Genomic DNA, 23,624 nt, shown 5'->3' on the forward strand with positions numbered 1-23,624 from the left:
CAGCAAAAGCCTGTCTCAAATTTAAAAGAAAAAAAAGTTGCCTGGTGGGACTATCTCCCAGCTTCCCCGTGGGAGACAGAGCAAGACCCCCGTTGTCCCACCTCTCCCTCTCCCGAGCTATGGGTGGGGGCCTGGCTGATAGTGGACCTCTGTGCAAGGGGCCCCGGTGTTGGCTAAGCCCAGTTCTAGGACCCGCTGAGCCATCGCCTTCCTATGTGCTTAGGTCGGTCTGTTTAGCCTTGCTCCGGCCACTTCCCCACCTGGGTGTGACCGCTGCTCTTTAGCTGGGCGTGTGGGTCTAACAAGTCCAAACCTCCGTGGGAGTCGCGCTGGCGCCCCGCCCCTGGGCTGTGCCCTCTCCTCCCAGACTGGTTGTGCAGGAGCTGGCCGTGCACGACGGGGCGGGCGAGCGGGCGGGCGCTGGGGCATGCGCGGGCCGGGCCTGACCGAGACACCACACCTGCAGGGAGGGGCCTCCCAGAAACTGCCATCCCCGACTGCCGCCCCACCTCTCCAGAGCCCGGCTAGTAGCCAGCGAGGACGCGCGTCGCCTTCCCGCCCTCCTGCCAGGAGAGCCCAGCCTGAGCCAGTACCTGCTTCACCACCATGTTCAAGGGGCTGAGCAAAGGCTCCCAGGGGAAGGGGTCCCCCAAAGGCTCCCCAGCCAAGGGGTCCCCTAAGGGCTCCCCCAACAAGCACAATCGGTGAGCGGGGCCCCTGGGTAGCGGTGCTGGGATCAGGGTGGTGCAGGGCCCTGGTATCCCAGGTACCTGGGAGCCCAGTTCTGGCATTTGCTGTCCTGAGGCCAAGGGCTCCTGCTTCCGGCCCAGGCTGAGCAAGGGATGGATAGCCTGCTGCCGCCCACATTCTCCTGCTGGTTGGGGGTGTGAGGGGGGGCATAGGTGGAGAGTGGCCTTGCAGAGGTGCTGGACAAAGTGACTGGGAACTTCAGAGTCTGGCCCCCGGTTTGCCACTCTGATTGTCCACTGGATTGGGTCAGTCCTGGAGCGTGGGCCCAGGGTGGGCAGGACCAAGAAGTTCAAGAGAAGGGTTTCTGAGCTGGGTTACATCCCCCACCTAACACACTTTCCCCCAGGTTCCAGCCCTGGGTCTTGGCTGTGAAGAGTCAGGAGGCGTTTTTCGTGGGGGTGAGAGGAGGTTGCACCTCTCTCCCATCACCCGCTCTCTGCAAAGAGACGTGGCCGTGTTCTTCCCGCTCACTGGCCTCAAGCCCTCTGTAGGAGGAGGTGGCAGCCTGCCTGGAGTCAGGTGTTGGGGTGCAGAGGTATCAAGATAAGATGAAAGGCTGAAGTCTGGGTACTCATTACCTCGATAGGGATCAGGGTGCCAACCCAGAGGCTGGGCATCTGGGCGGACAGGAAAGACAGCGGTAAAGACTCTCACTAGACTGACCTGTCCCCACGAGGCACCAAGCCCAGCCCAGGGTGGAGTGCACAGTTCCCGGTGGAAGTATTCTCTGGGGAGACCCAACCTGAGGCTGGGCGCTCCCTGGAGTCCCAGAAGCCTCCTGGCCTTGCCTTCCGGACTTCTGTAGCTCTATTCACACGGCCCCCTGAGGGCTCCTTGTTCCCCTCAGAGGTGCCTATTCAATTAGCTCTTCTTTATTGAGGACCTTGGTGTGCCAGGACTGCCCTAGACTCTGGGGATGCCCTGCAAGAGAAAGAGTGGTGTCCCTACCTTCAAGGTGCTCGTATCAGTACAGGTTAGCCGAGTGGTGGTGGTGGTAGCAGTGCATGCCTTCAATCCCAGCACTCAGGAGGCAGAAACAAGAGGATCTGTGAGTTGGAGGCTAGCCTGATCTACATAGTGAATTCCAGGATAGCTCGGGCTACACAGTAAGATCCTGTCTCAACCTGGGTTTGAGTCCCAGCTCCCACATTCATTAACAGCTGTAACTTCAGGTCCAGAGCATCCTTGACTGGTCTCCACTGGCCCCAGGCCTGCCCACGGTACACAGACGTAGGCAAAACATCCATACACATAAAAATAAAACAATACGCCCTGGGTGCTAACCGTGAGGGTCTGAACTGGGTGTTTCTCATGGCTTAATTCTTCAAATGCCAATGAGAACTCTGTGTTCAGGGCCGGGCATGGTGAGTTCCAGGCCAGCCTGGGCTACAGAATAAGACTTGTTTGTTTGGGGTTCTTGTTGTTGTTTGTGTTTTTAAGGATAATAATAATGAAGATGATGATAATAATAGAAATAACAGTAATAAGTAAAGCCAGATGTGGAAGCATATCTCTGTGAATTCAGCCCCTCAGGAGGCAGAGGCAAGATGACCAAGCCTCTCACGGCTATGTACCGTGTACTAGCAAGGAGCAGCAAACTGAGGCCTTCTTGGCCACAGACTTCTCAGATGGCTGTGTCTTCACGGGCACTGCCCTATGAGGGTCCAGGTGCAGCTCAGCTAACACTTCTGAGTTCCCTGGACTGTGACTCCTGCAGGGTGCCATGCACAAGAGGCCCTAGCAGATGGCTTTTCAAGGCTGCCTGTTCCTCTCCCTCAGAGGGCAAGCTCACAGTAGGAGCTCTGCAGAGGACACTGAAGGAGACCTAGGGAAGAAGCTGGGGTGGCAGGGGGAGGAGGGCTGTGAGGGTTGAACAACAGGCTCCCTGATGCTGTGCTAAAGGGCAAAGCAGGTCAGAGGCCCGGCTCTTCAGTCCCTGGAGGATATCAGGGTACCCCAGCCATCTCGTGGCCTCTCTCTGTCCCAACACTGGTTCCTCCAGGGAGTCACTAAAGTCTCCATACTGCTGAAGTCCCTTGGGCAAGAAGAATGGTGGGGCAGACGAGGCTGGAATGGCAGGAAGTTGGGGTGGGACATGCCACTACTTCCCTGTCTTCTCTCAGCTCAGCTGTGCCTCCTGAAGCCAACCGGGCTGTCTTAGGTAATTGACTTTCTCCCTGGGCCACCTCCCCACACACCCCAGGAGGCAGGCAGGTGGTTGGACAGGGTTTGGAGTGATTGACATATATATATATATATATATATATATATATATATATATATATGCTTTGTAGCAGCACATGGTCCTGGACTGTCGCTTTCCAAACCCTCTGCAGGGGACAGGGGACAGTACCCTCACCCCTGTCTAGGGCTGAGCACCTCAGAGCTCAGACGATGGACTCTTCCCTGTGGGAGGACAGGGGAGGTGCCACATGGCAGGCACAGAGGGCCTTCCCATAATGCTATCCTCTAACCCTGGTCGTCCTCCAGGGCTGCGACCCAGGAGCTGGCTCTGCTCATCTCCCGCATGCAAGCCAATGCTGACCAGGTGGAGAGGGACATTTTGGAGACTCAGAAGAGATTGCAACAAGTAAGGACCCTGCACCAGGGACTGGGGGGCCCAGAGGCCCAGAGTCAATGCCTGGGGGTTCCCAGAAGGCCTTCTGGGAAGAGGGACAGACAACCTGCCTAACCCTCAACCGTCCGTAGCCCACCCCAGTCACAGGGAAGGCTCAACTTTCTTTCTACGTCACACTTCCTACTTGGGGAATAAAATAGAGCGACCCTTTGCTATCTGACCTAGGTGTCCTTGCCACCTGCCACACGGATGTCCTAGCCCCTGCTTGGTGGTCCCCAAGGTGGGCTGGTGCACCCAGGGTCCCAGGGCCGAATTGGGGGCGGGGTTCAGTCCAGCAGGAGCAGGTCAACAAAAAACATGGATGTGAGGCTTTGGGCCCTGCATGTGGCTCTATGTCTCACGCCAGGACCGGCAGAATGGCGAGCAGAACCAGGCTTTGGAGCACCAGCAGGAGACTGGCCGCAACCTGAAGGAAGCCGAGGTGCTACTCAAAGATCTTTTCCTGGATGTAGACAAAGCTCGGCGGCTCAAGCACCCTCAGGCTGAGGAGATCGAGAAGGAGTAAGTAAGCTGGGCCTCACCATGGAAGCGTTGGGGCCCCTGGAGAACCCAGCCCAGCTCTGACCCCGTGGCTACTACCCCTTGGCAGCATCAAGCAGCTGCACGAACGGGTGACCCAGGAGTGTGCAGAGTACCGCGCCCTGTATGAGAAGATGGTGTTGCCACCGGATGTGGGGCCCAGGATCGACTGGGCGCGCGTGTTGGAGCAGAAACAGGTTGGGTGCCCTTGTATCAACGTATTCTCCAGGATCTCAAACCCACACCCGATGCCGTCAGAATGCAAGACAGAATGTGTTTCCTGGGGCTTTGAATTTGAACCTGGGGCTAGCTCGGGAATCTAGGAGGGGAGCCAGCAGGGTAGGCAGCATAGCCAGGGAAGGCTTCCTGCAGAAGCCACTGAGAGGTGGGAGGACTTGGCTGGGTCACAGTGAAGAGCGAGGACCTCCCAGGAAGACACAAGGCTTTTGCCCGGAGGAGTGGGTAGGATGGGCAGTGGGCACACCAAGGCACAGGACGCTGAGAGGTTTCATTTGATGCACTGTAATGACCCTTAGGGACCGTGGGGAAGGGCAGGTACTGGGTCTGGCTGGCCACATCCAGGCAGCTCTTGCTGAGGTTTCGGGATTCAGATAACACAGAAGCACAGTGTGGGACCTGAGTTCTGAGAACCGGTGTCTCAGAGCTTAGTCCTAACGGCCACATGAGGACGGCATGTCCCTGTTGTGGGGAAGAGCTGCCATTCATCCAGGCTGCTCACCTGGCCTGTCCGTTCTTCTTCGCTTCTATGGTTAACCCTGGTTCTCCTGCTGTGGGGAGGGTACCAGTGGCTGTGGGAACAGGGTGGGGAGTTGTTCTCTGAGCCGTAGGAACCCAGGCCTTCCTGGTGGGACTGAGGACTGGGCTTTTCCACAGAAACAGGTCTGTGAGGGCCAGTACGGGCCCGGGATGGCGGAGCTGGAACAGCAGGTGGCCGAGCACAACATCCTACAGAGGGAGATCGAGGCTTACGGGCAGCAACTGCGAACGCTGGTGGGACCTGTGAGTGCATCCCTGTCCGGCCTGGTATCACAGCCAGGCAGATCTGCTGGCCTTCAAGGGAGAGATGTTGGTGGAAGCGGTTCAGATAGGGGGGCATCACCCTACACCCTGCTTCTCACTGGCCCTGTTTCTCTCCTTGGCTGATGCAGGATGCAACCAACATCAGGAACCAATACCGTGACCTGCTGGTGAGCTGGGAGATGGGCTGGGCCTGGGTGCTGCGGTTGGGGGGAACCTCCTTACCTGGACCTTCCTGGGGTCACTGGTACCACCTCTGTCACCTTCTCTCCTGAGCACAGAAGGCGGCCTCATGGCGCCGGCAGAGTCTGGGCAGCTTGTACACGCATCTGCAGGGCTGCACTCGGCAGCTGAGCGCCCTGGCGGAGCAGCAAGGCCGTATCCTGCAGCAGGATTGGAGTGACCTCATGCCTGACCCCACGGGTGTGAGGCGAGAGTATGAGGTCCGTGGGGACAGGCCCAGGCAGTGGGGGTGTCTAGGGCTATCTTATTGCTGATGGCTGTCTCCACTTCATTCGTCTCTAGCACTTCAAGGAGCACGAGCTGCTGGCCCAGGAGCGGAATATAAACCAGCTGGAGGATGACGCAGAACGCATGCTGGAGCTTGGCCACCCGGCCGTTGGACCCATTCAGGTGTGGAGGTCCCTCCCGTGAGCCCCCAAATGGGATGGCGGGCTGGTGGGTGTGGCGACACCCCAGCGCTCACCCTGCTGGGCTCCAGGTCCACCAGGAGGCGCTCAAGATGGAGTGGCAGAATTTCCTGAACCTCTGCATCTGCCAGGAGAGCCAGCTGCAGCACGTGGAGGACTACCGCAGTGTGAGCCTGTGGCTGGGGACCAGGGTGGTGGCGGCCGGGAGGGGGCTTAGGGCAGCACAGAATACAGGGCCCACTGCAAAGACAGAACCGTGGCGTTGAGCCTGCAACCCCGTAGGAGAATAATGTCAAGACTACATCCTTCACCCCTCGTGAGTTTATTTTCTAATTCTTAACTGTTTTGGAGACAGTATCTTATGAAACCCAGGCTGACTTCAGATTCACTCTATGGCTAAGGATGACCATGGACTTCTGGTTCTCTAAGTGCTGGCCAGCACTAAGGCATGCGCTGTCACACCTAGTTATGGTGCTAGGGATTAAACCCAGGGCCTCTCTACACACCCTAAGCCAAGCTATATCGCCGCCCGCTCACTGGCGCCTGTCCTGTAGACCAGGCTGGCCTCAAACTCACAGAGATGCGCCTGCCTCTGCCTCCCGAGTGCTGGGATTAAAAGCATGCGCCACCACCGCCCGGCTCATTTTTCTTTTTTTCTATATATTTATTTATTCTTATTTCATTTGCATTGGTGTTTTGCTTGCATGTATATCTGTATAAGGGTGTTGGATATACTGGAACTGGATTTCAGACAGTTGTGAGCTGCCATGTGTGTGCTGGGAATTGAACCTGGGTCCTTTGGATGAGCAGTCAGTGCTCTCAACCGCTGAGCCATCTCACCAGCTCCCCCCTTTTTAATTTTAAACTATTTGTCATATGTATGCCTAAGTCTGAATATGTGCAGATGAGTGCAGGTGCTTGGGGCGGTCAGAGGCAGGAGGATCTCTATCAGTTCCAGGACAGCCTGGTCTACCTAGCAAGTTAAGGCTAACCAAGACTACATAGTAAGACCCTGTCTCAAAAATTTATTAGTAGCTGGGCGGTGGTGGCGCACACCTTTAATCTCAGTACTTGGGAGGCAGAGGCAGATCTCTGTGAGTCTGAAACCAGCCTGGTCTACAAGAGCGAGTTCCAGGACAGCCAAGGCTACACAAAGAAACCCTGTTTAAAAAAAAAAAAAAACAAGCCGGGCGATGGTGGCGCACGCCTTTAATCCCAGCACTCGGGAGGCAGAAGCAGGCGGATCTCTGTGAGTTCGAGACCAGCCTAGTCTACAGAGCTAGTTCCAGGATAGGCTCCAAATGCCACAGAGAAACCCTGTCTTGAAAAACCAAAAAAAAAAATTAATAATAATAAAATAGCATGCAGGGTCTAGTGTGATGACGGTGAGAGAAAGGACACTCAGGGAGCAGAAAGCAGGGGTGACAAGCCTGAGGCTAGCCTGTGCTACTTACTGAGGCTAGCCTGGGCTACTTAGGGAGACTATCTCAAGAAAAAAGGAGAGGAAGACGAGGAAGAGGAAGAAGATAAGTAGCTAGGGGCGCAGCTCAGTAGTAGAAGACAGCGTGCACCAGAGCCCTGAGTACAAAGAAACAGCGGATTGTCTTATAACACACTAAAAGCTATTTTCAATGAACCAAAAACGCCCCATTTGTGGACACTCCCTTTTAAAAAAGGTCCCAGTGCCTGGGTCGCTGTAGCTGGTCTTCATTTAGCTGGTTGAGATTTAACCTCTTTTTGTTTTAAGCTGGTTTGAGCATAGCTGGCCCGGGTTTAGCCAGCTCGAGTGAGTTCAGCCTGGTCAGGGCTCCAGCTACTTTGCAGGGTCCCTGGGTAGCAGGTTTTCCCAGGCTCTGCCCTTGACTCTCTGGGCGACCTTAGTTCCAGGAAGAGGCGGACTCCGTCAACCAGACCCTGGCAAAGCTCAACTCCAACCTGGACACCAAGTACGGCCTCGTGGCTGGGGACTCCTCTGGCTCTGCCACAGAGCTCCTGCTACAGCTGGAGGTGAGATGTCTCCACGCGGCCCCACTGGGCCATCTGCATCCTGCTCCTGAGCATGGAGCTGACTCCAGAAAAGAGGTCCCCAGTTCAGCCCCAAGGCCCCCAGGAGAAGGGCTGCTCCAGCTGAAGCCTTGACCTTCCTATACTTCAGTATTCCTCCTGCAATGTGACCAGAGAAGCTGGGGGAGCTCTGAGGACCCCGTAGCTTCCCCTCTGGAGGCCTGTGTGGTACTAGCTAGCGTCTTGATCCTCATCCATCCACAGCCAGTCTGATTGAGACTTCTCCCCTGATGGAGGCCACACCCCTCTTGGGAAACAGAAAGTGGGCAGGTGGCTTCCACTGCAGCCTGACCTGAGCTCCTGCTCTCTGGGTCCCCCACAGGCAGAGGAGAAACAGCTGGCTGTGACCGAGAGGGCTGTCGGGGAGCTGCAGCAGCAGAGTCGGAAGGTGGCCCCACTGCCGCAGCGCAGGACCCCACCCCAGCAGCCCCTGCGCGTGGACAGCATCTGTGACTGGGACTCAGGAGAGGTGTGAGCTCGACCTACCCTCCTTATCCACTCCACCCTGCCCCTCCCTTTTCTCGCTCCTTCCCTGACCCAACCCCACCCCTCTCCAGTCTGTCCCACCTCTGATCTGTCCTCATCCTTACCCCAGTCCCTCCCACCCCTCCTCCGGCTCCCGGTCCAGCCGCTGACCCCACCCATGCCTGTCCTCAGCACCTACCCATCTTGACCCTAGCCATCTCTCCAGCTCCTATCTATCCTTGGTCCCACACGAGCCCCTCTCCTCTCCCTCAGGTGCAGCTGCTTCGGGGAGAGCAGTACACACTCAAAGACAATGCTGACCCATACACATGGGTGGTTCAGGGTCCCGGAGGAGAGACCAAGAGCGCCCCCGCAGCCTGCCTCTGGATCCCAGCACCAGACTCTGACGCTGTAGCCAGGGCCTCCAGGTGGCTTATCCCAAGATGCCCACTGGCACCAAGGCCCATGTTTCCCCTGAGGCGGTGGGAGCTAGGGCTGGATAGGTAGAGAGACACACTTCTTTCATCTCCTCATTCCAGGCTGGCCACGGAGCTGCAGACCCTGAAGCAGAGACTGTCTACAGTGAAGAGCCGGCTTAAGAACGCTGTGGTAGAACCCTTACCGCCTGGCCAGCAGGGTACCAGAGGATGGTCAGGGATGGGCAAGATGGGAGGGCCATGGCGGTAGGCGGTACTCCATCTCTAGGCCCAGTCCATCCTCCAGGTCCTCCATACCCTGCAGACACCCAAGGAGAGCCCATTGTAGGCAGACACGAGGTAGGCCTGAACCCTCACTGGCACTTCTGCCCCCAGCTCCAGCAGGCTCAGCTTCAGCTGACCCACAGGCTCAGAAACTCCTGACACAGATGACCCAGCTGGATGGGGACCTGGAAAAGATAGAGAAGCAGGTGCTGACCTGGGCTCGGACGCCGCTGAACCGGTCTACTCCGCTGACAGACCTGGAGGACCGCATCCACGGCCATGAGGTACGTGAGCAGCACTGAGAGCCTGGGAAAAGAAAGGGTCCCGCTCTGAGGCTCACACTCCTGGGGCCGTAGACTCAGGAAATAGGATTCCCATCCTGGTTCTTCCACGACAGGCTCTGTTACCTTGGACATGTCACTTTTCTGAGCTTCGGTTTCCTCATGTCCAGGGTGGTCCCCAAATCCTTTGGGTATCCTAAGGGTGAAAGTGTGACCATGCCTGGCCAGAGAGAGACCCCCACACCGATGTTTCTCTGGCGAGGGTTGTGGGTCCCTCAGGGAAATCTGGGATACCCTGTAGGGGGAGATTTCTCAGCAAGGCATGGAAACCCTCCCTGGAAGGCTGGGGAGGGAGATGCCGTGTCAGTCAGTGATGACCACCTTTTTGGACCCATGAACCCAGCGCCCTGGAAGCGCCCTGGGTAGAAGCCCAAGCACTCCAGCCAGCCTTCCAAACCGGTTTCTGTTCAAATACAGCATGCCATTTAGGGTTTGGCTTTTAAAAATGCAAACCGTGTTCATTCACATTGTTCTGGTCTATCTGCCGCACAGCTTGGATGGAGGGGAGGCAGCAGCTCAGCCCGCAAGGGAGGAGGGCAGAGGCTATGAAGTCAGGTGCTGCACATGGGGGAGGCTGGGTACTCATTGGAGGGTTTCACAGATGGGATGTTCATCAAAGGGAGGACGTGGGTACAGGATGTCGGAGGCTGATGAATGACCCTGCCACACCAAAATAGGTCTGTGGCATTTTTTGTTTGTTTGCTTGGTTTGAGACAGAGTCTTCTGTTGTGGCCCATACTGGCCTCAAGCTCTTGGCCCTCCCACCTCAGCCTCCCACCTCAGCCATAAGACACCGCGTCCAGTGGTCCTTTGGTTTTGGTGTCAGTTGCCGTATCAGAGGTGTTGGCAAGACCACTAAAAGCCCACTTCAAACATTTGCCTTATGGGATGGGTGAATTAGCTGTGATATAGGCCCAAGTGGGCTGAGCCAGGGCTCTGCCTGCCCAACCTGAAGCCGGTGAGAATAGCCAAGCCTGGCCTCCAACTTTTTTTTTTAAAGAATTAGGAATCAGATGTTTATTTATTTATTTATTTACTCAGTATCCTGTCTGTAGGCCAGAAGAGGGCTCCAGATCTCATTATAGGTGGTTGTGAGCCACCATGTGATTGCTGGGAATTGAACTCAGGACCTCTGGAAGAGCAGTCAGCGCTCTTAACCACTGAGCCATCTCTCCAGCCCCCTGGCCTCCAACTTTTATGATGCCTTCGTGTGCATAGGGTCAGGTGACCTAGAGATCTCTGACCTGCCTTCTCTGCCCACTCCACCCCTGACCCAGGGCACAGCCCAGCATCTCCAGAGCCTGGGAACTGAGAAGGAGGCAGCCCAGCAGGCGTGTGAGGCCTTTCTGTCTACTAAGCCTGTGGGCCCAGCTGCCCTGCAGCTGCCTGTGGTCCTCATCAAGGTCAAGAATAAGTATCATGACGTGCAGAGCCTGTGCCGCCTCTACGGGGAGAAGTGAGTGCTCTGGAGGGGGCATCTAGAGGGAGTTGGCGGTTATGACTGAGCTAGTGACCATCACTTCCTCACCGCAGAGCCAAAGCTGCTCTGGGCCTGGAGCAGCAGATCCAGGAGGCAGACAGGGTCATCCGGGGCTTGGAGGCCACCCTGGCCCAGGAGGGCCCCATCCCTGAAGGCTCCGGGGCACTGCAGGAGAGGGTCGGTGAGCTCCAGGTAGGCTCAGCGACAGATTCCTGGTGGAAGGGGCAGGTGAGGAGCGGTCGGCTATCCCACGGAGCCTGGAGCACGCATGCTTCCTTCTGGCCCTTTATTCCCCCAGCACCAGCGGAAAGAGCTGCTCCAGCAACAGGCCTGTGTGCTGGGGCTGCACCGCCAGCTGAAAGGCGCGGAGCACGCCTGTGGCGCGCTGCAGAACAATTTCCAAGAGTTCTGCCAAGACCTGCCGCACCAGCAGCGCCAGGTGCGCGTCCTCACTGACCGCTACCACGCCGTGGGGGACCAGCTGGATTCGAGGTGAGCGGACTGGAGGGGGGCTCAGGCACCGCTGGCTGCCGCTGTACTAGTGACAACCTCTCTGAGGCTGTTTCCTCCCTCCACAACGGGGTGATAAACCATACTGACTCGGGGCCCGTACCTGTTCCAGGCAGGCACTGTCCGCTGTGTCTCTGAGATACAGGGGACCTACAGGGTCTCTCGCTCAGGCCTTCTGCTCCGTCTCAGGATGGAGACACTATCAACCTCCTCTGTGTACCTGCCCACCTCCCCCCCCCCAACCCTTCCCTGGAGGTCAGCTCTCACTCCCGTATGGGACCTTGTCCTCTGGCAGGGAGAAGACCCTACAAGATGCCAGGCTCATCTACCAACAGTTCACAAATGTCAGGGACAACTTGAACTCCTGGCTGGAGCAGCTGCCCCGCAACGAGGTGCAGCCCAGCGACGGGCCCAGCCAGATCGCCTACAAGCTGCAAGCACAGAAGGTGAGGGGCCTGGGCTACGCGATGCTCTGAGTCAGAGCCTGGCCTAGAGCGGGGACCTCTAGCTACCTGTTCTTTCCGGTCACCTTCCCTCAGGGACAGCTGTTTGTATGCAGGAGGCCAAGGTTCACAGTTGAGGCCAGGAGGTTTGGGGGCTTGGAACAGCACTTTCCTCTGGTGGGATTCCAGCCGTTGTTGTGTGCCCATCACGATCCTTTTCAAGGCTGTAGGTGAGGAGCCAGGAGTGCAGGGTACAGACCCCCTCCTGCGGGCAATCCTCCTGCCACGGAATCTGTCCATCCCAGGGCTGCACCTGATAAACGCTTTCCGAGACCAGATGCCAGCTCGGTGCGAGCGCCCCCTGGTGGACACTTATGGGAGTGAGGGCAAGTGACCTGGGGAAAAGGTAGGGGAAAAAGCCTGGCAGGCCGGTAGAGGAGAAATGTCCCCCTCAGAGGACTGTGGTCCAGAGAAAGGGGGTGTGGCTGTGAGGCAGGGACAGACCACCCAGGTCCTTCTCAGCACAGGAAGGAATCTGAACTTGACGTTGCAGCATTGAGAGCCCCGGGAGAAGAGGGTCACCTTCAAATTGTTTGAAAGTGGTCTATGGCTCCAAATGGACAATGGATAAAAGGGGTGTGGATGGAGACAGGGAGGCCTCCTGGGAGCCAGGGCAGAAGTCCGGGGGGCCTGTACCCTTACCAAAAAAAAATGAAATTGGAATTCTTAGAGCATTGAGACTTTTTTTTTCCTTTTTGGTTTTTCGAGACAGGATTTCTCTGTGGCTTTGGAGCCTTTCCTGGAACTAGCTCTTGTAGACCAGGCTTGTTTTGTTTTTATTTATTTATTTGGTTTTGGTTTTTATTTTTTCATGGCAAGGTTTTTACGTGTAGTCAGCCCTGACTTCCCTGGAACTCACTCTGTAGACCAGGCTGGCCTCAAACTCATAGATCTGCCTGCCTCTGCTTCCCAAGTACTGGGATTAAAGGTGTGTGCCACCTCCGCCTGGCAGTTTTGTAGGGTTTCTCTGTGTAGCCTTGGAGCCTGTCCTGGAACCCACTCTGTAGACCAGACTGGCCTCGAACTCACAGATATCCACCTGCCTCTGCCTCCAGAGTGCTGGGATTGAAGACATGTGCCACCATCGCCTGGCTGTTTTTCGTTTTGTTTTTAAGAGTCTAGGTAAATCAAAGGGCATAGCCAGGGTTCAGAATGATGGGTGGGATGCCCAGTGGTTCCCAGAGACTAGTCCCTGACTATTGGCGTCACCTGGAAGCTTATTCAGTGTGTTCTTCAGGACTGCAGAGTCCCTCACTGGGCAGCTGGGGCCAGCAATCTTTGGCCTAATGCCACTAAAGTTACAACGGGAGAACCTCTGGGCCGAGACAGAATTCCTAGAGCCATCAGACAAGGTCCCAGAGAACAGTGTCAGAGAAGCCAAGCACCTCTGGGTCCCCTTTGCCTCTGTGTATCTGGCTGCTTGTGACCCTGGAGATGCCGGTTGGTGGAGAGGAGCCTTTCCCGGCCCCTGTGACTCTTGCTTCTTCCCTGGCAGAGGCTGATGCAAGAAGTGCTGGGCCGTGAGCAGGACCGGGCCACAGTGTCCCGCCTCACCCAGGACCTGCAGGAAGCTCTCCAGGTGAATGCTTTTACTTTTGCTTCCCCGCCTTACCCCCCAGCCTCCTTCCCTCTTCCAGACTCCGATCCTCCATGCTCAGTCTCTGGTAGTGACTGTTTTCCCTGTTCAGGACTACGAGCTGCAAGCAGATACCTACCGCTGCTCCTTGGAGCCCACCCTGGCAGTGTCAGCGCCTAAGAAAGTCCGAGTGATTTCCCTGCAGGAGAGCATCCAGGCTCAGGTGAGGCGGGTCCTGGCAGGGCCTAGCAGCTGGCATTATTAACTCCGCAGTACCTCAGGCCAGAGCTGACTCCCGTCTTCTCCCCCACTTCACGACCTCCAGGAGAAGAACCTCGCCAAGGCTTACACAGAGGTCATGGCAGCCCAGCAGCAGCAGCTGTACCAGCTGGAGTTCGCTAAGAAGATGCTGGAGAAGGTAAAGAGACAGTGCCCACCCTGTCCCCACAACAGCCCATCTGGCCTGGGGTTGGCCTAGATGTCATCCTTTCTCTCCTGCAGCCTCTAGCCACTGGAGGGTTTGGGCATGAAGATTTCACTAGAAGTTCATACAGGGCTGTCCCTATTCCGGGCGGACCCTGGAGATGGCCTCTAGTCATTGTTTAGCCATAGGCAATCCTCTGATGGGGACCTGGCCTCTAGCCCCAGAGAACCAAGAAACACTCCACCATCAGCCGTAGGGCCCAGTCACACTGGTGACAGGCCACCTGGGGTCTCCGTTCCTGGTAGAGCAGAAGCTAGGAGCTCTCTATGGTTCCCATGACCGACCACCTTTTATCTTCCGGAGCCATATTTCAGCTTCTACTGGAGAAGGTTGGGCCTGAGAGCCAGGAGGCTTGGGAGGGTCTTGTGGGCACTATCTGCTGCAAAGGACCTGGACCCTGCCTTCTACCCTAATACCATCTAACTGAGCTCAAAATCCCGTGTCTTAAGCATTCCATGTCTTCAGCTCCACGACCTGGGATCTACAGAAAGCAGGGAGGGGTCTCTGACCTCAGAGGTGGGGTACAGAAAAATGGGGCTCCAGTCTTTACTCACTTCAGGTCTCTCTCTCTCTGTCTCTCCCCGCCCCCCACTGTAGGAGCTTAGTGGGGGCATCCAAGTGACACACAGAGCAAGGCAGGGCTCCGGGAACCCAGCGCAAGCAGGGGCAGAGCCAGAGGCCCTGAAGTCCCAGCTAGAAGAAGAGCGGAAGCGGGTGGCCGAGGTGGAGCACAAGCTGGAGGAGCAGAGGCAGCAGCTGCTGCAGCTGAGGACCCAGCAGCCTGTGGCGAGGCTGGAAGAGAAGGAGGTGGTGGAATTCTACCGGGACCCCCAGCTGGAGAGCAACATGGCTAGAATGTCATCCCAGGTGGAGGAGGAGGGCAAGAGGCGGGCCCGCCTGCAGGCCGAGCTGGAGGTGGTGGCCCAAAAGGTCGTCCACTTGGAGGGCAAGAGGAGGACCATGCAGCCTCACCTGCTGACCAAAGAGGTCACCCAAATTGAGAGGGACCCTGGCCTGGACAGCCAGGCCACCCAGCTGCACGGTGAGATGCAACAGCTGCGTGGGGAGAACGGCACCCTGACGGCCCGGCTGGAAGAACTGAAGGATGAGCTGCTGGCCCTGGAGCAGAAGGAGACGAACGTGAAGGAGAAGGTGGTGGTGAAGGAGGTGGTCAAAGTGGAGAAGGATCTGGAGATGGTCAAGGCGGTCCAGACTCTCCGGCTACAGGTTGAGGAGAATGCCGCGCGGAGGAAGGGGGCAAAGGAGGCAGTTGCCAAGATACAGGCTCGCATCAAAGACCTGGAACTGGTGATCAGCTCGGTGGAGCCCAAGGTCATCGTGAAGGAGGTCAAGAGGGTGGAGCAGGACCCTGGCCTTCTCAAGGAAGCGTCCAGGCTGAGAAGCCTCCTGGAGGAGGAGAAGAACAAGAACATCGTGTTGGCCAGGGAACTGCAAGACCTGCAGGACAAGTACAGGGTGGTGGAGAAGCAGAAGCCTAAGGTACAGCTGCAGGAGCGCGTCAACGAGATCTTCCAGGTGCACCCTGAGACGGAGCGGGAGATCGTCCGGCTCCGGGCCCAGCTGCAGGAGACAGGCAGCAAGAGGAGCAGCGTGGAAAGGGAGGTGGAGAAGCTGCTGCCTGAGCTGGAGGCCCTGCGCGCTCAGAAGCCCGTGGTGGAATACAAGGAGGTGACCCAGGAGGTGGTGAGGCATGAGAAGAGCCCTGAAGTGCTCCGTGAGATCGACCGCCTCAAGGCTCAGCTCAATGAGCTGGTTAACACCCATGGGCGCTGCCAGGAGCAGCTGATCCGCCTGCAGGGAGAACGGGATGAGTGGAAGCGGGAACGGTCCAAGGTGGAGACCAAGATGGTGAGCAAAGAGGTCGTGCGGCACGAGAAGGATCCTGTGCTGGAGAAGGAGGCCGAGAGGCTCCGGCAGGAGGTGCGGGAGGCGGTCCAGAAGAGGCGAGCCACCGAGGACGTGGTCTATGAGCTGCAGAACAAGTACCTGCTGCTGGAGCGGAGGCGGCCCGAGGAGCAGATTGTAGTGCAGGAGGTGGTGGTCACCCAGAAGGACCCCAAGCTGCACGAGGAGCACAGCCGGCTGAGCCTGAGCTTAGATGAGGAAGTAGGGCGGCGGCGGCAGCTAGAGCTGGAGGTGCGGCAGCTGAGCGCCGCTGTGGAAGAGAAGGAGGCCCTGCTCAGCTTCCAGGAGGACCGCAGCAAGAAGCTGGCTGTTGAGAAGGAGCTGCGGCAGCTGACACTGAAGATCCAGGAGCTGGAGAAGCGGCCTCCCGCCCTGCAGGAGAAGATCATCATGGAGGAAGTGGTCAAGTTAGAGAAGGATCCGGATCTGGAGAGGTCCACGGAAGCCCTGAGGCGGGAGCTGGACCAAGAGAAGAGCCGGGTGATGGAGCTCCACCGGGAGTGCAAGAGCCTGCAGGTCCAGGTTGACGTCCTCCAGAAAACCAAATCCCAGGAGAAGACCATCTACAAGGAGGTGATCAGGGTGGAGAAGGACCCTGTGCTGGAGGGGGAAAGGGCCCGAGTATGGGAGACCCTCAATCGGGAGCGCGCAGCCCACCGGGCCCGGGAGGAGGAGGTACGGAGCTTGCAGGAGAGGATTGACCGGGCTGAGGCTCTGAGGAGGTCCTGGTCCCGTGAGGAAGCTGATCTCCAGAAGGCCCGGGACCAGGCGAGCCAGGACTGCGGGCAACTGCAGCAAGAGCTGCGAGACCTGGAGCGGCAGAAGCAGCAGAAGGCCCGGGAGCTGCAGGAGGAAGGGAGGCTACTAAGCCAGAAGACGGAGAGCGAGCGCCAGAAGGCAGCCCAGCGTGGCCAGGCCCTCTCACAGCTCGAGGCAGCCATTCTCCACGAAAAGGACAAGATCTACGAGAAGGAGAGGACCCTCCGGGATCTGCACACCAAGGTGAGCCGGGAGGAACTCAACCAGGAAACCCAGACCCGGGAGACCAACCTTTCAACTAAGATCTGCATCTTGGAACCGGAGACCGGGAATGACATGTCTCCGTACGAGGCCTATAAGAGGGGCATCATCGACAGAGGCCAGTACCTCCAGCTGCAGGAGCTGGAGTGCGATTGGGAGGAAGTGACCACCTCCAGCCCCTGTGGGGAGGAGTCCGTGCTCTTGGACCGCAAGAGCGGGAAGCAATATTCCATAGAGGCTGCGCTCCACTGCCGTCGGATTTCCAAGGAGGAATACCACAGGTACAAGGACGGCCGCCTCCCCATCTCCGAGTTTGCCCTGCTTGTGGCAGGGGAGACCAAGCCCTGTTCCTCACTCTCCATCGGATCCATCATCTCCAAGTCCCCACTCTGCTCCCCGGGCCCCCAGAGTACCGGCCTCTTGTCCTCAGGCCTCTCTCTCGGGCTCACTGATGACTGCTTCCCCATTGCCGGGGTTTATGACACGACCACAGAGAGCAAGTGCAGCATCAAGGCGGCGGTGGCCAAGAACATGCTGGACCCCATCACTGGGCAGAAGCTGTTGGAGGCCCAGGCAGCCACAGGGGGCATTGTGGACCTTCTCAGCCGAGAGCGATACTCTGTACACAAGGCGATGGAGCGAGGACTTGTCGAGAACACCTCCACCCAACGGCTGCTCAACGCTCAGAAGGCCTTCACCGGCATTGAGGACCCAGTCACCAAGAAGAGGCTGTCAGTAGGCGAGGCCATCCAGAAGGGCTGGATGCCCCAGGAAAGTGTGCTTCCCCACCTGCTGGCGCAACACCTGACTGGGGGCCTCATTGACCCCAAGAGGACGGGACGCATCCCTGTCCCTCAGGCTGTGCTCTGCGGGATGATCAGTGAAGACCTGGGCCATCTCCTGCAGGACGAATCAGTCTACGAGAAGGATTTGACAGACCCCATCACCAAGGAGCGGCTGAGCTACAAGGAGGCCATGGGTCGTTGCCGCAAAGACCCTCTAAGTGGCCTGCTGCTACTCCCGGCCGTGCTGGAAGGCTACCGCTGCTACCGTGCAGCCTCCCCCACCCTGCCACGCTCCTGCGTGCGTTAATGAGGGCCGTGCAGGGGAGAGGGGAGGATGCATGCACCCCCACCTTGGCCTGAAGCAGTGTAATCCCAGGCAGTGGGTCCCCCCCACCCCCATCCACCCACCTCTTCCTACTCAAACATTTATGGTGTTGGGCTCCGTCTCCAAACTCGGGGAGTTTCATTGCCCCCCCCCCCCCCGCCACCGCTTCTATTAAATGAATTATCTTGGTGTCTTGTCTTGCTCTCAGTATGTTTAGGATTTGAACCGTGGAGCAGCCTGCCTGGGAATTTTTACCCAAAGTATGTGTTAGGTGGGGCAGATGGGTCCAGCTCACCTGCCTTAAAAACGGGTGGTCATGAAGAGAGACCATGGAAGACCCCCGGTCCCTCAGCTCCTGTCAGAACTGTCTCCAGCCCTCTGTCAACCTCCCCTTTGTTGGCAAACAGAATGACACCAGACAATGCAGAGACAAGTCACATTTATTTCCCACTTGTCACACAGAACATACCCAGGTGCCCCAACTGTTCCTAGGATGAGGGTGTCCTACCCAGCTCCGGCTTGAGTCCTCAGACCTGGACTCAGTGCTTCCCACAGTTGAAAACAAAATCAAGACCAGCAGAGGGCGCCCTGTCCTCGGGCCTGGCTTCCCAGCAGGCAGGCTGGGAACTAACCTGACACTCACTCACCAGGGGTCTAATGCTACCCCCATCCCACCCCACCCCCTGTGCGGAATGGACTTTTAAAAGGGCACCATTAGCCGGGCGGTGGTGGTGCACACCTTTAATCCCAGCACTCAGGAGGCAGAGGCAGGTGGATCTCTGTGAGTTCAAGGCCAGCCTGGTCTACAAGAGCTAGTTCCAGGACAGGAACCAAAAGCTACAGAGAAACCCTATCTTCGAAAAATCAAAAAAAAAAAAAAAAAAAGGCACCATTAAATCCAACCAACAACACAGGAAGTAGCCAATGTCTGGGTAGGATGAACCCCATCCAGCCTTCTGATGACGGACATAAAATTTCTCACAGGTGTATGCTCTATCCAAATCTGCTTTATTGGAAATGGGTGGGCGCGAGGGGTGGTAGAGGTGTTCTCAGTGGTAGAGACGCTCCACCATGCAATGGCGGGGTGCTAAGGAGTGTTCGGTAGAGAAGTAGGGATGGGCCAGGGCGGTCTTGGCCGTGATCCGCCGGCGGGGGTCATACTGCAGGAGTTGCTGAGGAGGAAAAACAAGAGATTGAACCTGGGTGCAACCAGGGTAGGGAGAAGAACTCCCTTCGCAGGTCCCAGTGGAACGGCCAAGTCCCTGAGAGGTTGCCTAAACCCAGAACCGTGTGAAGCCAGTGCCTCCGAGGTGCCTGTGTGTCTCTCTGTGTATGTCTGGGAATGTGTGTATGTGCAGATGGGTGCAGCACCCAGGGGGGCCCAAGGCATCGGGTCCCCTGGAACTAGAGTCACATTGACTCTCAGCCACTTGGTGTGGCTGCTGGGAACTGAACTCTGCGAGAACAGCCATCACTCCGGCCCCAAGACACATCTCTCTGTTGTTTGCCTGCACACATAGGCCAGGCTAGCTGGCCTGTGAATGCTAGGAATTCTGCCGTCTCAGGTCCTCATCCTCCCCTGGGAGCCTGGGCTTACAGGTTCCTGTTTAGATGATACCTTAGATGCTACAATGGTATCTCAAGAGCTTTGCCCACTGAGCCGCCCCCCCCCACCCTGCCCCCTGGCTTTGTGTGGGTTCTGGAGATCCAAAGTCAGGTCCTCACGTTTGCAAGGCAAGCACTTTACCAGCTGAATTGTCTTCTAAGCCCATGTGTCCCAGCTTTTAAGACAGCTCTGGATACTCCCACAACTGAGGTTAAACCATTAGCTTTGGTTGCAGGCCTATGATTCATCCAGGTCTCCTCCAGGTTCTACCTGCTTCTCTGGCTAAGGACGGGTATGTTTCATGTTAAGACAGCAGTCCCTGAACCTGTCCAAAGAATGCATGCTTCAGGGAGGGGGTGCAGGTCAGACCACGAGCAAGGTGAAGGAGGAGCTAACACAACCAGGGGCCAGTCAGGCCTGTCCGGCTCTCTAGCCTCAGGTACCTCACCCAGGCAGGATGCCATGGAAGGGCATATGAAGGACAAGGGGCCTTAGCAGGAAGGGCATGCCATTCTACTGGCACTACTCTGGTAGACAACACAAACCTCTGGTAAGCTGACCATGGTCTCGACAGAGACTCTGCCCTTCCTTCCCTGGCCCGACACCAGGGTGAAGACAGAAATGGGGATGGCAGGCTTTGTGGGCAAACTGGGGCAGCTTTATCTGGGGCCCAGGAGGCAGGTGAAGGGTCAGTATGGTGGCAGGAGCTCAGGAGGTAGGGAGCAGCCTGTTCCGCACAGCCAGGCCCCTGTGAAGACAGACCTCTGAGAACGGTATGGGCGGGGGAGACACTGAGGCAGGAGGAGGTGTGGTCTCATCTAGATGAGAGTCAGACACGGGACAACTAGGAAGAAGAGATTACAGCCACGACACAAAAGCAAAGAGGTTTCCAAAGGGGAGACGGACACTGGATAGCGGGAGAGAAACTCCTGCCTGAACACAAACAGGGACAAGCCGAGGGTGTACAACAGTCAGAAGAGCCTCAGCTGTGTAAAAGTGTGGCTGAGAGAGGGGCTGCGGAGCTGCTGAGGTGCTGTCCCTGCCCACTGTACCTACCAGGAGCAGGTCCTTGCCTTCCGGTCCCAGACTAGGCACGATCTCCTCCTGTGCCTTCCTGGTCCACTTGGGGAAGCTGCTCTGATAGTCAGGCAGCTGGGAGACTCCTGGCCATGTGGCTTCACTGGGGGTCCCCAGGATACGGAAGATCTGAAAGAGCTGGTCGATCTCCGAGTCACCAGGAAACAGAGGTTTGCCAATCACCTGGAGCAGGAGAGGAGAGGGAGTGTTCTGTGCGACCTTTGTGATACAGGCTCCCACGCTGGCTAAGTGGAAAGACCAGGAAGGGATGTTTTCCCCCGAGCTGGGTGTGGTGGAGCATGCCTCTAATGCCAGCACTCTGGAGGAAACAGCAGGTGGGTCTCTATGAGTCTGAGGCCAGCCTGGTCTACTGAGTGAGTTCCAGGCCAGCCAAAGCTACACAGTGAAGTCTTGTCTCAAAACAGACAACAACAACAACAAAGATATCTTTCCTGGGGCTATGTTAAAATTCTGATCTTTCCTGGAACAAGCCTTGCTTCCTGCAGCCAGCCACGGACACCCCTCAACCCATCCTAATGGTCATACCAGCCACAGTGCGATCCTGGCGACCCTGTGCTGTGTAGATCAAAGCACAGAAACCTTCCTGCCTCAGTGCACCTCTTTCCCTCCCTCCTGCTTTTGTTTTTTTGTTTTGTTTTTTAACACTAAGCAAGTGGTCTTAGCCCGCGTTTTTTAAGCTGGCCTTGAGCTCAAGAATATCCTGTTTTAGCTAGGCAGTGGTGCACGCCTTTAATCCCAGTACTGGGGAGGCAGAGGCAGGTGGATCTCTGTGAGTTCGAGGCCAGAGAGTTCCAGGACAGGCTCCAGAGCTACCCAGAAAAAAAAAAAAAAAAAAATATATATATATATATATATATATATATATATATATATATATATATATCCTGTCTTAGAACGACAGGCATGTGCTACCATGCACAGCTCAAATTTTTTGGTTTAACATTTTTTGTGTTACATTTATTGATGTGTGTGTGTGTGTGTGTGTGTGTGTGAGAGAGAGAGAGAGAGAGAGAGAGAGAGAAGCACAGTGTACTTGTGGCAGTCAGAAGACAACATCAGTTCTCCCATCCCGAGGGTTTTAGGGATCAAACTCCAGTTGCCAGACCGGGCAGCAAGTACTATATTACTACGTAATAGTACTATTAGGCCATCTCCCCGGCCATTGGCTCAAAGCTGCCATCTCGGGAATTGAACTCAGGGCCTCTCTCATTTAGACCATCACTTTACCATTGAGATTTGCCCCTAGCCTAGCTTGTTCCCCTCCTACCATTTCTGCGAAGATACAACCAATGCTCCAGAGGTCCACAGCTGTTGTATAGAACTTGCTGCCCAAGAGGATCTCGGGGGCACGGTACCACAGTGTCACCACCTGTGCAGGCAAGAAGCAGCATTGTTCACGGTGACCGAATCCACTAGGGACATCCTTTGGCTGTCCCTCCCGCTCCCTGGCCTACACTACCTCGTGGGTGTAGGTACGCATGGGAACCCCGAAGGCTCGAGCCAGTCCGAAGTCAGCCAGCTTGATAGCTCCAAACTCATTGATAAGCAGGTTCTGAGGCTTCAGGTCTCGGTGGATGACCCGATGGCAGTGACAGAAATTCAGCCCCTGCAGCAGCTGGGACAGGTAGCTCTGTGGGAATGCCCAAGAGAAAGAGCTATGAAATAGCAGGTGGCCGGCAGGGGCGGGGGTGTGGCCTTACCCTCTTGCTTTTCCCTGGGCACCTTGACTACGTTCAGCGGGAGCTCCGGGGTGGGGGCGGAATCCATGTGCTTCTTCAGGTCCTGAGTGAGGAACTCGAACACCAGGTAGAGTTTCTTCTCTTTATGGACCACATCCAGCAGTCTGGCAGGAAGGGGTCAGACTCAGGACACAGCAGTCAGGATCCCAACCCCCCACTTCCTTTCCCAGCTCACTTGACGATGTTGGGGTGCTTCAATTCTTTGAGCAAGGAGATCTCTCTGATGGCAGTGCTGGGGATCCCCTCAGTCTCCCTGTTGGAAAAGATGAAAGACCAATGGGTTGCTTCTGGTCAGGGTGTATGGGGTGTGTGTGTGTGTGTGTGATTACATACAACATTTCCCACTTTTGCACACTTTATGCCCACCAAGCCCCACAGGGCTGCACCTTCTTGGCTACCATTGAGGTCGAATGCAAGCCCACGAGGTGAGGACAGGTTTTGGTATTCCCCTGGGAGACAGATGGGGCATTGGGGTGAACATCGACACTCACACATCCAGCCTGATCTTCTTGAGGGCCACAATCTGCCCAGTCTCCTTGTTCTTGGCCTTATAGACCACCCCATAGGTGCCCTCTCCGATCTTTTCGACCTTCCGGAACGCATCCATGTCTGTAGAGCTGACAGGGAAACAGACCGCATCTGGACATTTAAATTCCATATGAAGCATCCCCACTTCCAGACTCCAGTCTGCAAGTCAAACCGTGACCAGCCCTGACCCTAACCCCCTCTCCTCGGGCACCGCCTGCCACCATCTTGCTCAGGAAGATGGTTCAAGGCTAAAGGCTGCTTCTTGGCCAGCCCAGCTCAGCCCAGCGCCTGCTTCGCCTTTGCCTGGCTACGGAGTGCAGGAGAGCCCAAACTTCTGCCTCAGCCCATGTTTCAGGCTAGGCAAACCAGTGCTCCGGAGCCACGAGAATCTACCCAGAAAGGCTGTACAGGGGAGGGTGGCAGTCTGAGGCAGAGGTTAGGAGTTGGCCACGGCTTCTGAAGCTACAGTCCTGCTCTGGGTCACACATCAAGACCCAGGACCTTAGCTTGGCCAGTTTGCCAATTCTTAGGTCAGAACCTCAGCAAGGGTGACCCCTTTGCATCCTGGCCCCCCCAACTCTGTCCCTGGTCCCCCCAACCCCACCTCTAGGCCCCTAGCATCTTCCCCTCAGCCTCCTTGCCCAGAAGTCACCAGAAGCCCTCAGCAGGCTGCAGCTTCTCTGTCAGGCAAGCTGTCTGCTATGGCTCCCCCTGCTGGCCCCTGCTGGCTGAAGCCGGCTCTGCACCAGGTACACACACACTACAAGCTCATGCTTTATTGGCCATTTACAGGTCAGTCCAAAGTTCAGAGAAGGGGCACCCCCCACTTCTCCCACCTACCCCCCTCACCTCACCCCCCTATCCCCCACCCCCACCCC

General features: G+C 56.7%; 2 protein-coding genes across 2 annotated transcripts; one reads left to right on the forward strand and one right to left on the reverse strand.

Moving 5' to 3' along the window:
• The first annotated feature begins 514 nt into the window (after positions 1–514).
• On the forward strand, positions 515–17,924 carry Evpl (envoplakin). Its single transcript, XM_041636156.1, has 22 exons — positions 515–704; positions 3,241–3,340; positions 3,735–3,889; positions 3,978–4,104; positions 4,802–4,927; positions 5,077–5,115; positions 5,227–5,388; positions 5,471–5,578; positions 5,667–5,762; positions 7,477–7,602; positions 7,982–8,128; positions 8,398–8,552; positions 8,664–8,761; positions 8,937–9,109; positions 10,444–10,622; positions 10,700–10,838; positions 10,945–11,138; positions 11,452–11,602; positions 13,155–13,238; positions 13,348–13,458; positions 13,561–13,653; positions 14,317–17,924. Exons 1-22 carry the CDS (start codon positions 607–609, stop codon positions 17,755–17,757), a joined length of 6,102 nt encoding a protein of 2,033 aa, XP_041492090.1. The 5' UTR covers positions 515–606; the 3' UTR covers positions 17,758–17,924.
• Positions 17,925–18,762: 838 nt separating this feature from the next.
• Positions 18,763–22,825, reverse strand: Cdk3 (cyclin dependent kinase 3). The gene is made up of 7 exons (XM_041636016.1): positions 22,710–22,825; positions 22,394–22,471; positions 22,202–22,322; positions 21,939–22,109; positions 21,747–21,848; positions 20,438–20,641; positions 18,763–18,947 (listed from the first exon to the last, which is right to left on the reverse strand). Exons 1-7 carry the CDS (start codon positions 22,823–22,825, stop codon positions 18,825–18,827), a joined length of 915 nt encoding a protein of 304 aa, XP_041491950.1. The 3' UTR covers positions 18,763–18,824.
• Between the last annotated feature and the right edge of the window lie 799 nt (positions 22,826–23,624).

The sequence above is a fragment of the Microtus oregoni genome, unplaced genomic scaffold (assembly GCF_018167655.1).
Source record: "Microtus oregoni isolate MIOR12 unplaced genomic scaffold, Mior012 000048F_ref0000485, whole genome shotgun sequence".
Taxonomy (NCBI): Eukaryota; Metazoa; Chordata; class Mammalia; order Rodentia; family Cricetidae; genus Microtus; species Microtus oregoni.